This window comes from Neltuma alba, unplaced genomic scaffold (genome assembly GCF_004799145.2).
Source record: "Neltuma alba isolate B1F8T4 unplaced genomic scaffold, ASM479914v2 tig00004800_pilon, whole genome shotgun sequence".
NCBI classification, from domain to species: domain Eukaryota; kingdom Viridiplantae; phylum Streptophyta; class Magnoliopsida; order Fabales; family Fabaceae; genus Neltuma; species Neltuma alba.
Genome location: NW_021633864.1, coordinates 22,634 through 39,195, shown reverse-complemented (window position 1 = coordinate 39,195; position 16,562 = coordinate 22,634). Strand labels below are relative to the sequence as shown.

The 16,562-nt window shown below is 33.8% G+C and overlaps 1 protein-coding gene across 1 annotated transcript; it reads left to right on the top strand.

Moving 5' to 3' along the window:
* The first annotated feature begins 4,307 nt into the window (after window positions 1–4,307).
* Window positions 4,308–10,790, top strand: LOC114745768 (splicing factor 3B subunit 4-like). Its single transcript, XM_028933935.1, has 9 exons — window positions 4,308–4,515; window positions 5,250–5,298; window positions 5,665–5,753; window positions 5,886–5,942; window positions 7,410–7,472; window positions 7,554–7,619; window positions 8,600–8,686; window positions 10,022–10,115; window positions 10,184–10,790. Exons 1-9 carry the CDS (start codon window positions 4,411–4,413, stop codon window positions 10,684–10,686), a joined length of 1,113 nt encoding a protein of 370 aa, XP_028789768.1. The 5' UTR covers window positions 4,308–4,410; the 3' UTR covers window positions 10,687–10,790.
* The last annotated feature ends 5,772 nt before the right edge of the window (window positions 10,791–16,562 follow it).

The window sequence follows — 16,562 nt, the reverse complement described above, 5'->3', positions numbered from 1 at the left end:
GTTATACATGATTAACTTGATAGCTAGGTTTCTAGTGCCTTTCCTAATGAACCAGCCCTAAAACTGTCACCTAAAAATATTAAACTACAAGATGAGACAAAAGTCTTAATAACCTACAATCATACTCATTAGGTATACAAGTAAGTGTTTGGAAGGGTCAAGTGGGACATTTACAAAAATCATAACATTCACAGTTGTCACATGGTTACATATATATATAAAAGTACAATATTTTAATCTCAATTTCACCTTATTTGCTTTAACTAAACCCACAAGCTATTACTCACCCATGTGATTGATAGCTTAACGCAACAAGCTCAATGATCAAGTAATGTAAACCAGTCAAAATTCACAGAACACGAGATCGGGCCATGGGTTCCCCCTCTAGTATATTAGCGGGGTGTCATACGTCATAAAACACACAAAAAGGGCTAAAAGATCAACTAATGTATATCTGCCATCCTACCACTTCACTACCTCTATAATATGTAAAATTTACCCCCTTATTTCACTGTAATATACCTTCCATCAATTAACATTCACCATCCCTTCTTGTATTTATACTCATAAAATTTATACAATAATTATTTGCCATTAACATAGTAACTTTTCACATTCGCTGAAAATCAAAATTTCTAATTTCATTCATTAACACCAATCATCAGTAAAATCATGTCCCACAAGACAAATTTATGAGATCATAGTTTCATAGTTGTATTTAATAACATAATATATCTCAAGGCAATTTCAACAATAATATATCTCATTGCTCAAATAATAGTCCAATGACATTTTTGACAAATTTAATATACTTCAAAATCACTCCCAACATCATAAAGACATGCATAACAAGTAGAAAGTAGTTATTTTTCACCAAATCTATATAATATCACAAGAACGCCAAACCCCATGCTTAAACTAAAGAATCACAAGCACTCTACACAATTATATAACCACAATTAGCACTGTAACTAATTAAGTGGCTAAGCAAAACAAAGTTCAGGCCTTAATCCTCTAACAACTCAAATATCAAGATAACTATAATCCAACCATTCCAATGTTAAACTTAACTTCTCAAAGCCTCAATGAACTCATCTAAATAGTCTATTAGTCTCGAATCAAACAATTTAATTAAAATTCCCAATTTCATACTTAGGTTATAAGCCTTAAAATACCCATTTGAGAATTTCAAACTCTATCAACAATTTAAACTGATTAAATAACAATTCTAACTCATAAAAGCATAACTCAATCATCAAACCTCAATTCAAACCACCTTATTATCATCAACCTATGTACACCCCTATACAAACCCTAGGTTCAATATTCACATAACTTCAAATCCAATAAATCTAGATCGATTAAACACTTAATCTAATTCATATAAGTCATTTAAACTCAAAATAAATGATCAAAATCTTAGTCCATTCGAAATCATAGAAAAACCGCAAGATTTAACTTAAATATGAAAAATCTAAGAGAAAATGGTAGAAATTAGAAATAATTACTTTAATGTTTAGAAACTCAAATATACTCTTGAGAACCGAAATCTACAAGCCATAGTAGAGCCCCAATGTTCCACCCCCTTAAACCATCTGAAAATCGCATCTGAAGGCACTTAAAAAGTGCCCTTTCCACTAAGCGATTCATTATGGCGTTGGTTATAGCTAACTTATAGTGAATGCTGCACATCAAGAAATGACTCAGCTTTAAAAATTTATAACTAAGTCCACATTCTAAAAATTACAAATTAAGACTCTTAGAAAGCATGAGATGTCTATTTTCAAATTAAAAAAGAATCATTAAATAATTTTATTTTTTTTCACCCTTTAAAAATGCTTGTAAGCAAAAAATACTCTAAAATATAGAGAGATGTGATCTCCAATCATCATTCTTAGTGTTTCCAAGTCTCAAATCTCCAAATTAAAATATTTTAGTAATCATTTTTTTACACCAATCATCACTTAATCAATATTAAATCTTGGAGTTAAAATCTGGGATGTTACAAATTACATAGTGTAACTTGTTAATTTGAAAGGATATATCTCAAGTTTTTTTCTTTTTTTAAAGATTCAATGGAAATGTTTTGTAGGGAAAGGGAAGTTGTTAATATTGAAATTCGTGAAATACTCCTCTAGTCTTACTTATAAATCACTTCCAATATGTTTCACATAGACTAAAATTTTTTTTTTTGGAATTATAGACCAAGAAAAACTTTAAACTTCATTAAATCTCATTTAAAATTCAACAACTTTTCAACTTTATCCATATTTAATATATACTATACCTCATATAAACAAAGTCAACACTAATAAATGAAAAATAAAATTGTACATCTAAATAAAAAGTCTCTCAGTATCCTATAAACAGGACCAAAAAAATATTTTCTCTCTCTACTCTATAAATAGGACCAGAGGAGTAAGTTGTTAAATTTCAAGGATCGAAAATCAAGATTTAAGTAAAAACTTGACAAATCCAGCCGAGGGCATTGACGTGATTCAACTAAATTTCTAAATTCTAAATTCTTCTATGGGACATTTGACCTAATCAAAGATTTCATAAGTTTACCAACCCAAATTGAAATTTGAATTATTCATGGGCTTTTTAAGGAATTTTTTTTCTTTTTTAAAAAAATGATACTAATTAAGCTGTTTGTAGCCATTTCAAACGAACTCCATGACTTGGTTGGATATTCATCAAAATGACATCACCCTATCCCAATGTGGGAGCAGCTTCTCTTTGCTACCTATTTAAGGTTCTTTACTGTCCTTTGCTCAAAACTGTGTCATTTTAAGTATAAAATGGGGTATTGAATTTTTAAAAAAAATAAGATTCAGTATCTTAAAGTATTATTTCAGTAACACTGAGTATCCTAAAATAATCTTTGGTATACTCAGTACCTTAGCACTCATTATCCTAAAATAATTTCTTACACACTCAATACTATAAAATATTTTTTAATAACACCCAATATTCTAAAGTATTTTTCTCAATAGCAATAAACACCTAAGACTTAGTACATTAAGTGCTACTCAAGAATACTTCAAAGGTAAAAGTTATGTTATGATGTTAGATGGCACTAGAAAAATATTTTATGATGGTAAGTATATTAAAAATCACTTTGGAATACTAGGTGATGCTCCTAAAAAAATATTTTAATGTAATAAGTGCGCAAAAAATTATTTTAGGATACTTAGTATTGCTAAAAAAAATAGTTCTACATACTAGATATTTTAAAATGTTGAGTGTATCAAAAATTATTCTATGATACTAGATGCTATCAAAAAAAAATATTTTAGAATGTTAAGTATATCAAAAATTGTTCTAGAATAGAAGGTTATTTTAAGGTATTGAGTGTATAAAAAATTATTTTGAGATACTTAATGCTACTAAAAAATACTTGATATTAATTTTTTTTTTTAAAAAAAGAAATGTAACATCCCATTATATACTCAAAATGGCACGGTTTTGAGCAAAGGACGGCAGAGCAAGTGGCAGAGCGAAGCTGCTCCCTCCCATTCCCTATCCCTCAAAAACCCCTAATCCTTCCCTTCGCCTCGTGAGATTTTTCATCCTCCGTTCCTCTCTCCCTGGGACTCCCTCCTGTTCTCTATTGGCTATCAGCGACAGATCTCCATCTTTTATGAATCTGTGAACATCTATCCTCCCCTGTTACTCCGTGGCTCTGTTGTTGCGAGGGATGGAATGACGTTAATGTAAAGCCTTAAACACTGTTGGTAAGTATCCATTGTACTCTTCTTTCTTTGTGCTGTGTCTATTTTTTTCTTCTTGTTTCTGAATATAAATTTTGGATGTGATAATTTTTAGAAACGGAATAGTTGCTTTTTGAATTCACATTTTTGGAACTAGAATTTTTACCTCAAACAAGAACGGAGAGGAGAAGCTGAGATGATAAAAGTTGAGGCATTGGTGGCGGTGGAATTTCTTTTTCTTTGCCATCAATTCTTTCAACGGATATTGTGAGCTGCTTCTTCACTGTAGAAAGAGAAATTATAATGAGTTCCAAAAAAATAATTACAAAAATTCTAAATTTTTATTTTTATTATAGAACTTGTCATTATAAATTATTAAAAGGTTGTTATTAAGACTTTTTATAATTATTTTTTTTTTACAGGACTCCAATTATAATTCTTAAAGAGGGAGCACGGAACGCGGTTTGCAATGTCTTGTTTAGTTTTCATATATCTAAACTGAGTTTTGGGTAGCTAACTGCGTTTTGGGCTTCGAAAACTCAGATCCAAACAAGCACGAATAATCTCAAGTACTTTGTGAGTTTGAGTCACAAGCCAACTTCCTCATTTTCGCTTGTTGGGTTACAGAGTCTGTACCTTGGGGTTACTGGAAATCGAGAAAGGAAGAGCCGGAAAGGGGGCTTCTGTGTAGGGTGCGATGACGACTAGAATAGCGCCCGGTGTAGGGGCAAACTTGCTGGGTCAACACTCCGCGGAGAGGAATCAAGATGCTACTGCTTATGTTGGCAATCTCGACCCCCAGGTTCTTATATCTCCTTCCTCTTTCAGCCTCTTTAATACTTTCGGTCTTAGCTGGTATAGCTCCTATTTATCTAATCTTACTTCGGCTGTCTCTTTTGGTAAGGAGGCTTAACTGAATTTTTATTGGTGTTCAACTTTTATTTTTAAGCTACTGTTAAGTGAACCATTTTTCTTTTGACACTTTGAAGCTGATTAAGATGGTTCGTCTTTGCAACTGAAATTATCTTTCTTGGAAATTTACTTTCACTGCCCGCGAAGTGAACAACTAGGGTTTGTTGCAATGATATAGCAGGAGGACAAGAGTTGATTTCTAGCTTTATGAATGTTGGAATTCACAAATTTTGCGCAATCCTTAGAGATATGCTTTTCTAATGGGAAATACACAATTGTAGAACTGACTTTTCACACAAGGTTCATGTACTAATTTATGAACTAGCACGCCGATGTTCTACACTTATATTAGGGGCGATTGGGAGAACATTTGCATACTGGGAACTTTTACCTGTTCATATGTCTTGGCCACTTTGCGAATGAACTAATGTTAATGAACCTTCCAGCAGTCCAGTTGAATAGGTCTTTGACCTCATACAGCTAAAACAATATTTTGTGACTTATTTTTCTTTTTCCTGAGAAGTTAGGCTTTGTACGTTCTCGCCTTTGTTATTTTGAAGCTTATATTATGTCTAGCTGCAATAAGTCAATGACTAACTGAATTTCTTCCACTCCTCTTGCCAGGTGTCCGAGGAGTTACTATGGGAGCTATTTGTTCAGGCAGGTCCAGTTGGTATGTTTGGTTTTCCCATGTATTATTCAATCATTCCATTTGTTATTGCTTCTAGTATGATATTGTTGTCCTTTGGATTGATACCATCAGTTTTCTAATTATTTTAGTTATATTACGTATGGTTATAAGATAGGTCTGCTGTTCATTTCTCTTGTCCCTTATGAAGTAAATTTCGTAATTTTGCTTACTCCTACCGAGGAAGTTTATTTCACCTAAACCTTCTGTAACATTAAATTGGATTCTATTATGTTGCAACCTAGCTGGTGTTCTACTGGCTATAAGATTGGCCCGCTGGTGTCCTTTTTTAAATTTTTGTAGAATATTTGTGATTCAATCTGTACCTTCTTGTCCTTTACTTTGTTTCAGTTAATGTCTATGTTCCCAAAGACAGAGTGACTAACCAACATCAAGGTTATGGTTTTGTTGAATTCCGGAGCGAAGAAGATGCTGACTATGTGAGTATTCTGAAGTACTATAATCTTGTCTTTGCTTGTTCAATGTGCAAGTTGCGACCACTCTTGTGCTACCTGCTGCTTTCAGTGTTTGGATATTTGTCATTATGTTCTTCCCATTTTACATTATTGCAGGCCATCAAGGTTCTTAATATGATTAAGCTTTATGGAAAACCAATACGTGTAAATAAGGTATTAGGCTCATTCTGTGACTGTCTCCTTTCTTTCCCTGTGCTTTGTGCTATATTTGAATCAGTTAGCATCATTGATCAATTGTTTTTCCTGTGTTTCTGCAATATGTTCTTGAAATGTATTAATGTGTGAATTTAAGAGAATATGGTGTCAAGAATGAAAAACATGTAGTTTAAGAGAAGGCATTGAGATATCTCTCTCATTGTACTGGAAAACATATTTCAAAATACAGAAACATCGGTATTAGAGAATCCTGTCAGCCTAATGCTAAATACGTAGTCTGCAATGTAGAAATATGATGCACCTTCTTCAGTAGAAGTTATATTCTGAACACAATTTGGGCACAGACTGATGATAAACCTGCCTAATATACCAAAAATGTATTCTATTGGTCAGAGCATAACAAATAAATTCAAGACTGGACACATTTCAGATGATATATAAGCACATGTATGACCTAGATTGAACACATTCTGGGTGCTTTAAGCAATCAATTTTACAAGTCGGTCATCTACGTAATGAAGACATAAAGTGCTGAAATCTCCATGTTATGCAGCATACAATTGACTAAATTTGTAGCTTAATTGCCCTTGCTGCTGTCTGATGTTTGCCTTTTATTTATTTTCCTGCATATTTACGTTCAAACTTTCTTTTTTTTTTTCTTTTTTGGCCAGGCATTCAAAGTCTCAAATGATGAATAATAATAATGATATAGTGGAGCGTTAACTTAAAAATTTTATTATGGATATTGTCACCTTAATCTGTTTATAGCTCTGAATTATCTTCATGGTATTTTTATTATTTATATAATGATCACTAATCTTATTATGACGATTTTCATGTCCTTGAAATAGTGTTCCCTTTCATATTTACATGTATCTTTGTTTGAAGCTTCGTCGTGCATATATCTAGTTGATTTAGCCTTTGACATTTTTCCTCCGTTTTTTTGTTTTCCCCCAATTTAGTGTTGTTCAATGTTGTTAAAGGCAAAAGGTGCACACAAAGTGCGAGGTGCATGGTGCTATCATCTGAAAATACTAATTTATAGACTGAAAATCATAGATAAATGTAAATTTAGTTAACCTTCAAAATAAATACTATGACAAGTTGTGTCATATGAAGAAAACATTGATTAATGTTGCAGTCATCTAAATCATAAGCTATTACAAGACTGTTTTAATATTTGATCATATAAATTTCCATATCTTACCCCATATTTTATAAAAATAGCTGAACTTTAAATGGGTTCTCTATTATCATACAAGGTGCCCAAAGGCGAGCACTTGAGTAAACCCATCACCTCTGAGGGTGTTCTGTGCCTCGTCTCTGCACCTTGGGTGCAAAGGTTGGCACCTTTAACAACATCGGTTGTGTTTCTATGTGCCACTGTAGGAGTCATGCTGTGTTTGTATTCATGTCAAAATCCTTCTTGTGTAAGAGTATTGATTTAACATTTTCTGGCTCTAGGCTTCCCAAGACAAAAAGAGCTTGGATGTGGGAGCAAACCTTTTCATTGGAAACCTTGATCCTGTAAGTCTTATTTACATGTTTAACAAATCCTAATATGATGAACTTTGGTATCTAACCTTTCAATGGGCCCTGTTGATGCAGGATGTGGATGAGAAACTCTTGTATGATACGTTTAGTGCCTTTGGAGTAATTGTTACTAATCCCAAGGTTATTCTCTTTAAATCTTTCATTATTTTATTGCATCACGTTTGTGTCATTTTAGAAAGTATATCCAACGACTAGCATTTACTTACTGTGCTTCTTCCTTTTCCTATGGTTCGTCGTTGTAACACTAGCGTTTGTATAATTAGAAAATTTTGTAGCAAACCAGGCTGCCTCTGCGGTCAACCTCGGCTTGTTAGAACTTTCTTCCACTTAACTTTAAAAAAACAAATATTAGTGTTGGGGTTGATAATAACCATCTATTCCCTTTCTTATTCTCTGAGAACTGCTTCTATCTCTTTTTGTCTTCTATTTAGATATGCCACCCTTTGATGTCTGGATATTTTCGTTGTCATGGGATGCAACAACCTATGTAGTGTTGTGTGCAATATGAAGTACTTGCTTTTGATGAGTCTCAAACACATATTGGATGTGATTCCAGCACCATTTGTGAAGTATTAATGCTTCAGAGTGCTGTACCACTGTATCCTCATATAGGTCATGTAATTGCTTATTGAACTCTTGGTGGCTTTATGATATGTAGAATGAAATGGAATAGAATAGAAAGTATAATGAATAATGTAATTTTGTAGATAAAAAAACAATATCTTCTGTACTTGTGAACAAAAATAATTTAAAAATGGCTATTTTTTAGTATTGATAATAGATATTGCAATAAAAATGATTCCTTCCACTATGCTCTCCACAAATGGGCCATTTGTGTTGAGTGATATTTAGGGGTTAGAGCCTTATCAGACGGGCATGGTTTTTACTCTGCAGGATTAACTGCACATTTCGCTTGGAAATTTTCAACTTTCCGTTGTAGTTGACATGTATTTGTTTAAATTTTGTTACGGTTTCAAATTTTTGATTTGATGCATGGTATACTTTGCACATCATTTAACTGTGAGCAATCTCCATCCTTAGAGAGGGAGTTTACAAGAAATGAGCATATGATGTGATGATGCCTAGGGTTCCCATTGCAGATCATGAGAGATCCTGAAACAGGAAATTCCCGTGGATTTGGTTTCATTAGCTACGATTCATTTGAGGCATCTGATTCAGCTATTGAGGTATGCCATTGTTGATTGATGATACTTCTGCATATTTGTCTCTGGTTTGATAATTGTTTAAAGAATGAACCACTCCTTTCATAAATTTTTGTTCCTGCTTAAACATAATTGTGTACAGTTTCAGTTTTATTTTGATGTGGCTAGCAACAGTCTACCTTTTATTTTATATGCCTGTAGTTCGTTTTGTATTTTTGCTATCACATTGCAGGTTACAAAATGTTAAATACTGTGTTGACTATGGAATATTGATAGGGTAACTTGTATACTTTGCCTTGTATATTTTAGGTAAGGTTCTTCAGTCAAAATTTGACACTTGGACATTTGAAAAACGTACCATCTTAGACATTATTATGTAACTAACTGCGTTAGCTTACCTTTAAAAAGATAATAATTCTAAAAATCCCAGTTGCTTCCCTTTATCATCATAGTCGAGTATAGAGTTGCAGTCTCTGCATATTTGCTGGAATAAAAAAAGGAAAAAAAAAAAAAAGCCTCTGCTAAATACTATCTTCCTCTTCCATTGGCTTGGTTTCTCATGGAGAGGCTATCAATGTAGTTCACCCTTTTATTCCCTGATGTGCTTAACTCTTCAAACCTAGATCCCTAATCCTCATCTCCCCTTTTTTCTTTCACCACTTCAACTGCGCAATCTTCATCCCTCTTCGCCTTAACCACTCAAGTTAGGGGGGTGTTTGGTTGCCCGCTTTTGGTACCCCAAAAGTCCTTTTGATAAACTAACTTCCACTCCAACCTTTGTCTGGATAGAAATTTTCTCTTTCTTTCTTGTTTGAAAACTTAAAAAGCCATGGAAAAATTAGTTTAGAAAACGCAAGTGAGAGCTGCTTCCACTGTTTTGAATGTCAGTTTGGCAAATTTACTTTTACAAACTGTAAGACAAACATATTTTATCATATAATTCTTGTTTATTTTCCAAAGCATGTTGAATTCCACAATTCATGTAGCACATTAAACCAAAATTTATTGTTAGAATCTGAAATTGTCCCTCTTTTCCTCACAAATGATCTCCTCATGCTTTGAAGGATAAGGATATATCGTTGCTACTCTTATATGATGATGACTGAAACAATAACAAAATATGAATGCTGCAACTCTATTCGACTTTGGGCATTAGGGTAGGGAGAGTTGATTTTGAGGTTAGGATTCTTAGAGAGTTTTTTCACGGTGATCTAACACTATTAGTATATGTTAATACTTAGTGTGTTAAGAAAAAGTACATATGTCAAGTTTTGATCGGGGAGCCTTACCTATTAGCATACAAGTTTTCTACTATTGATGCTTACCTACGTTACTAATATCTGATTTTTTCTACCTTAGGCAATGAATGGACAATATCTTTGCAATCGTCAAATAACAGTGTCTTATGCATACAAGAAAGACACCAAAGGGGAAAGGCACGGCACTCCAGCAGGTGATCCTTTTACCTGCACAGATCTTTATCTTCTGTTGAATTATCTTCTTATGGGTTTTGTGATGCAGAAAGAGTTCTGGCTGCCAGCAATCCAAGCGCCCAGAAAAGCAGGCCTCACACGTTGTTTGCCAGCGGACCTCCAACACTGCCCAATGTTCCTCAGGCTAATGGTGCCATCGCTGCTCAGCCTCCTCGTCCCTATGCTAATGGAGTTGCTCCCCCTGCTATTCCCGCTCTTCGACCGCCACCTCCTCAAGCTGCACCATTTCCACCTATGCCAGTAGCCCCTCAACAAGCATGGCATCAGCAGCAACCAGGTCAATCAATTCCACCGCCTGTAATGCCTCCGCCTCCAATCCAGCAGCAGTTCAGGCCACCTCACTCGAGTATGCCACCCCCTCCTCCTCCGCAAGCCATACCAGCTCCCCCAAGGCCTCTTCCACCACCAGCTGCAATGACAGGCCAGCAACCTGTTTGGCGTCCACCGCCACCGCCTCCACCACAGCAACAGGGCATGCGGCCCCCTTCATTTCCTCAATCCTCCATGCCGCCGCCGCCTCCTCCGAGTTGAAGAGATTCTGCCCTTCGGGAATTCTCATTCTATTGGTTTGGAAGTTCTCCTTCTAGATTTATTAGTTGTAGGATGTTATGTTCCTCGACTACTGCGGGGAAGGATGATCGCACAATAGAAGACAGTATGATTTTTGGTTTATTACATATAATATAATGTATTTCTCATGCTTCGGTTTCAAACCTACATAGTTTGTCGCTGAAAATTTTGAGTCATAGCTCATTAGATTCAGGCTTGTTTATGGGATGACTAGAGATGGAAATAGGCTGGGTAGGTTTTAGTTAAGTAGGTTCAGATATTTAAAGCCTAAGCCTGCGAATAGTTTTTTTTAAAGGTTTGAGCTTGAGCAAGCTTGCGAAAGATTTTACAAGCCCTATATTTAAAATGTACGTTTTTTTTGGGTGAACTGGGTGGGCAACCAAAAAAAAAAAGTACGTTTTTTAAATGGGCTTAAAAAAGTCTATCCTCCAAGTTCATGTATAATCTTTTGAAACTATTTAAAAGCTTATATTATGTTTTAAGGTGTTTAGAATTTATTTTCACTTGCAATATAAGAGATTAGTAAGGAAAAGAAAAGAATGTATAGTAATATTTATTTGAACATGTAAGAATAAAAAAATCTAGTATTTATTGACTAAACTGTTATATTTTCTAAAATCAACTAATCATAACAAGTGGTATGTACATCTATGTTTACCTCTTGGGTTTTTTCACAAAAATGTGGCAAATTCTTTCTATTACAATTATAATATTTTATTTAAACACCACTAAAATAAACTCACAATAGTTGTTATGTTTTAGCACACAGTACAAGTTAGGAAAGAAGCGGGTGTTGTCATCTTGAGCAATTAAAAAGAAGAGAGGTAGAGGTGATCATAAATGGAATGGTTGATTTTATATGTTAATATTGTTATCTCAAACTTACGATCAAGCCAAAGTTAGTAATTGATAAAATTAACTTAGGGCCTATTTGGATGACAGAGCAAACTATGGTTTGGAAAGCAAAACCATGATTTGCATAAAATGTCATCCAAACAGGCTTAAAAATTCTCAAATTGTGGCTCCAGGTGAAACCATGGTTTTATCAGAAGCAGAAATTTGTCGCTTTTGGGTAGAAAAATTTGAGTGAGGTGGAGTGATAATTAGAGGCAATAGTCATTGACCAAAAACACCCTTCTTCCTTCGCTTTGCTAGCCGACACTTTGGAGTGATTATTCTCTTTTTCACCCAGCTCAAATCTGACCAATATTCAGCTCGCCTCTTCGCCCTTTCTTCATTCAAAATCTATATTATTTAATATTATGTTTTATAAATATATATACATATTAATTATTTATTAATTATATTATCTTATATATTATTAATTATGTTAGTAAAAATTATTTTATTAACAATTTTATTTTTTCAAGTCAAAATATATTATAAAATCTATCCCTTATATAATTATCATATTAACTTATACCCTTTTTAGTAATTTACACATGTAAAAAATACTTCTGATAACAACTATTCAAACACTCTTAATTCTCAAAATTACTTTTTCACAAAATCTATTTTTCACCAAATCTATCCTCCTCAAAATCTATTCTCCAGAAGCTATTCTCCAAACTATGGTTTGGTTTCATCAAAACACCCCCTTAGATCTATATATACAATAAATAAAAATCAAAGCCAAGCTGAGCCATTTTCTTATTCATAATGGCTCCTCACTCATTTTACTGTGCTATGAACAGTAACGGCTCTGTGAACAGTACCGGCTCATGTAACATCCTTAAAAAAAAAGTTATTTTTTTTTCAAAAAAAATATTTTATTATTATAATATTTAAAAAAAAAAAAAAAAACACCCCAACTTTTCCACCAAAGTTGGTGGAAAAGCTGGGGTGAATTGAAGGCCAAGAAGAATTTTCACGCGGGTAATTAAAGAGGGAGGAGGAAAAATGGGGAAGGACAATAAATAAAGGAAGAAAATTGACGAAGGATGGTTGGCATGTTAAAAGATAAATAGAAGAGTGTAAGTGTTGTGTAGAGTAGAGAAAGAGAGGTGAGAGACGTAGGAAGAAAAACAAAGAACAAGAGAGTGAGTGAAGATTTCTGCAAGGACGTGCTAGCATTTGGGGATCATATAGTACATTAAACACTTCTTTCTATTAAATTTTTCTCTATGAATATTTCCTATATATTCAGAGCTTTATATTAGTAGTATTACTACACTGTTTAGAGAAAATTTTGAGTTGGGTACAAAGTAAGTAATGATTTTTGACAATATATGACTGTAGAAATTTAGAGATAAATAAGTAGTTAATTTTAACCGGTTTAGATTTGTCTATTTATTATCTATGGTATTTAAAATTAAATTTATTTGTTGAAAAATCTGTCATTTATGATATATATCATATTTATACCGATTAAAAATAGGTTAAATAATTTATTTGGGTTGTTCGATATATTATTAAAATTTTAATCGGTTTATATTTGTTTATTGATTGTTTTGAGAATTTTAAACTAAGATTTTAGTTGAAAAATGTATTATTCAAGATATATAGAATGTTTTTTACCGATTAAATTTAAGTTAAATAGCTTATTTGGGTTACTTAATATATTATTGATATTTTAATCAGTTTAAAATGTAAAATAGGTTAAGACTATATTATTAGAAAAATTTTGAAACTAGAAACTTAAGTTATAAATTGAGATTCTTACAATATTAGATAAAAACCATATTTTATAAATTTTTATAATTTAAACTAGTTTTTGGGTAGAGAAAAAAATGTTATTTGAAGTAAGAATTTTTGGATAGTAAATATATGTATAAATATTATTAATAATAAATTCTATGTAATTTAAGTTAATTATTTGTATGTATATTAAATTATATCTATATTATTTGTAGATTATCTTGTACTTCGGAGTTTGTAATTTGCGCTCTTATTTCTCAAGCTGTGAGGTTAAGCTTGGAGTAGAGGTAATCGGGGTTAATTTATTTTATATACATGCTTTGGATTGTAAGGTGTTTATTATGTTTTTATTTTCTCAAGTTAATTTGTGAAATTATGCCTGTGAATAAAGTGTATATTTTCTTATATGACAAATTTTGGTGAAGTGGGAAATATGTTTATTTAAGTATGCTTGAGTTGTGCTTTATTATAAATTTTGTTTTCTTGTGGTGCTGAATTTTAATATACTAATATTATGTTATTGGAAAAAAAGTGATGAAAATGTGTCGAACTTTGTTTTGAAATTATATCATCTTACTTTGAAAAATTATGAGATTTCTAATATATATATTGTGACTATACATGGGGTTCATATGTGGAGGTTGGGATTTTGTTATGTGGAGAATAATTGTTCTTGAAGCCCGCGCGGCATGCCTACACTATTGATCCCAGTGTTTGGCTTCTTTTTGTTAGACCCCTGTAGTTTTTCCTTTTCCTTGGCCCGGAATTGAGAAGGAACTCTTGGGTAGACACCTCTTGCACCATAGTCCATTCTTGGGCGGCGTAGGTACAGGAGGGGGCCCGTTGCTTGATGTGAGTGGGGTGACCTTTGGCCGGGTTACTCAGCACAGAAAGCCCGGGTCCTTATGAAGGAGTTATAAGGAGGAGCAAGGTGATGGGAGGGCATATTTCATTGTGTTGTTGCATATATGTACTTTTATATGAATTGTGTTGTGGATGGAGAGATATACTCTTTTTATGTGATTGTATCTATTAAAGTACTATTTATTTCTTAAACTATATTTAAGCACTATTTCACCAACTTACCATCCTACTTGTGTATGTCATAAATTAATACTTGGTTACTGGGACTTTACGTCTCACCCCGCTATTCATCAATACTTTTCAGGAGAGCCATCCAGTTTGGCTCGGCATGAAGGGAAGCAACCAGAGGCATAGGCGAGCATAGCCTAGTAGTCCTCTTTTGGTTTAGGCATGTAAGGTTATGTATATTGCCATCTTAGGGCCCACAACTGTGTTGACATATACTTTCTTTTGTTTGGATGATTGTATTTGATGGAATGCTGTTAAAATGGCTGAAGGCCATAAGACTCTGCTGTATGTGATACTCTTATGTGTATGACTTGTGGGCTAGGATAGACACCCTATGTTTCTTGTGCCCTAAGTCTTTGTGGGATGAATATTATGTTGGGCTTGTGGGCGGTTACTGTGCCCTGAGGCTTTGTTCTACATGTTGTTAAATCCATGGGTGTTTTGTGTATCCTGAGCCATTTGGGATGTTTTCGAAATAAGTCAAACTCTTTATAACCATGGTAGTATTTTAACACTCTAACTCAATTCTTTTTTTCTACCATAGTTATCATTTTAAAAATAGTTTTATAATTATGTATTAAGAAGAGGTCTTTTCAGCTCATGCATGGGGCTTCGTGATCTTTTATTATGAGATTGCTTGGATCCGTAAGATGAGCTTTTTCCATTTTTAATTTTCTCTCTCCTGTTGGCTAAGAAAGTGCAAATATTGTTCACATCTATCATATTTTCGGCCTCCGTGAAGAGCGTTTCAGCTTCCTTTCTTTTTTACTTTGCTTGTGTGTCAGGCTGTTAGTTTCTTGTATACTCATTACACGTCTACACCTACTCCACTTTAAATTTAAAATTCAAATTTTATTTGTTTCCTTTCCCTCTTATTTTCTTCTTTTCTTCACCAAACCTGACAAGGGAGAAGGGAAGAAGGGAGGAAATTTTCTACATAAGTAATATTTTCTGCATAGATGGGAAAGGATTTCACATAAAACCTTCTCCCTCACATCGCTGGAAGGGAGGAGAATTAGTGGTTGTGCCTAGCTCCTTCTTTCAATCTAAGGATGAGAAGAGGACCAGAATTAGGATTGAGAGAGAGATCTCTTTTCTTCTTACACATCAGTTGTGCATCTCCGCTCTCCCTAGGCTTCTCTTCATCTTTCTCTCTCACTATTGCTTTATTGTCTCTTCTTGTGGAATCAGTTATAGATGGAAAACGTGAGGGTGGTCTTAGATGAGAAGCAGAAAAGGCAAGCCAAGAGGATTGTAGAGGCAATTGAAGTGGGGATGATGAAGAGGTTGAGGATGAAGGGAGAAGAGACAGCCAAGATTGGGAAATTGAACTGGACTCTGGAAGAGAAGTTGAAGTCCCTCTATGTGAGAATCAAATATGGCTGTCAATGAAAAGGAGTCCCATGTAAATAGAGTCTTATTGGGTGAATAAAAGATTATTGAGTGAATGTAATAATTTGCTGTCAATGAAAAGGAGTCCCATGTAAATAGAGTCTTATTGGGTGAATGAAGATGAAGATTATTTTGATGGATGCATATTTTGTTGCTTTTTGTGACTACCTGAAGCTGAATGATTGCTCGCCTACGGGATGCTTTGTTTCTCATTCGCATCCCCTTGTGTATCATCGGTTCAATTTTAATGTTCTGTTTGTGGTTGGATTTGAGTCTAAAATAAGATGGCAGTCAGGTCTGCCAAAGCTGCATTGAGTGAAAAACTTACTGAAGCTGATTTTAATTTGTGGTTGGTAAATGTGCACCATTATTTTTTGATTCATGTGTTTCTTAAAGTTGGTTATTGGCCTTTTTATTTTTGGCAAATTGCACTCTACCAACTCAGCAGCTTTGCCATTGAATAAGGAACAAGGAAGCTGAACAATGAGGTGGTTTTACACAATGGTAAAAACTGTTCTAGACTAGCAACCTTTTATGTTTTTGAAAAATTATGCACAATCCACACGCATGGTGCAATTTGGACTATGAAATGGTGCATGTTTTTTCTTGGTTAACTTACCTGAATTATGTTTCATAAAAAAAAGGACTTATATGAATTTAACTTACACTCATTTGGTTTTTTCTTGTTTGTGCACTGTTTGTGTATTGTTACTTTG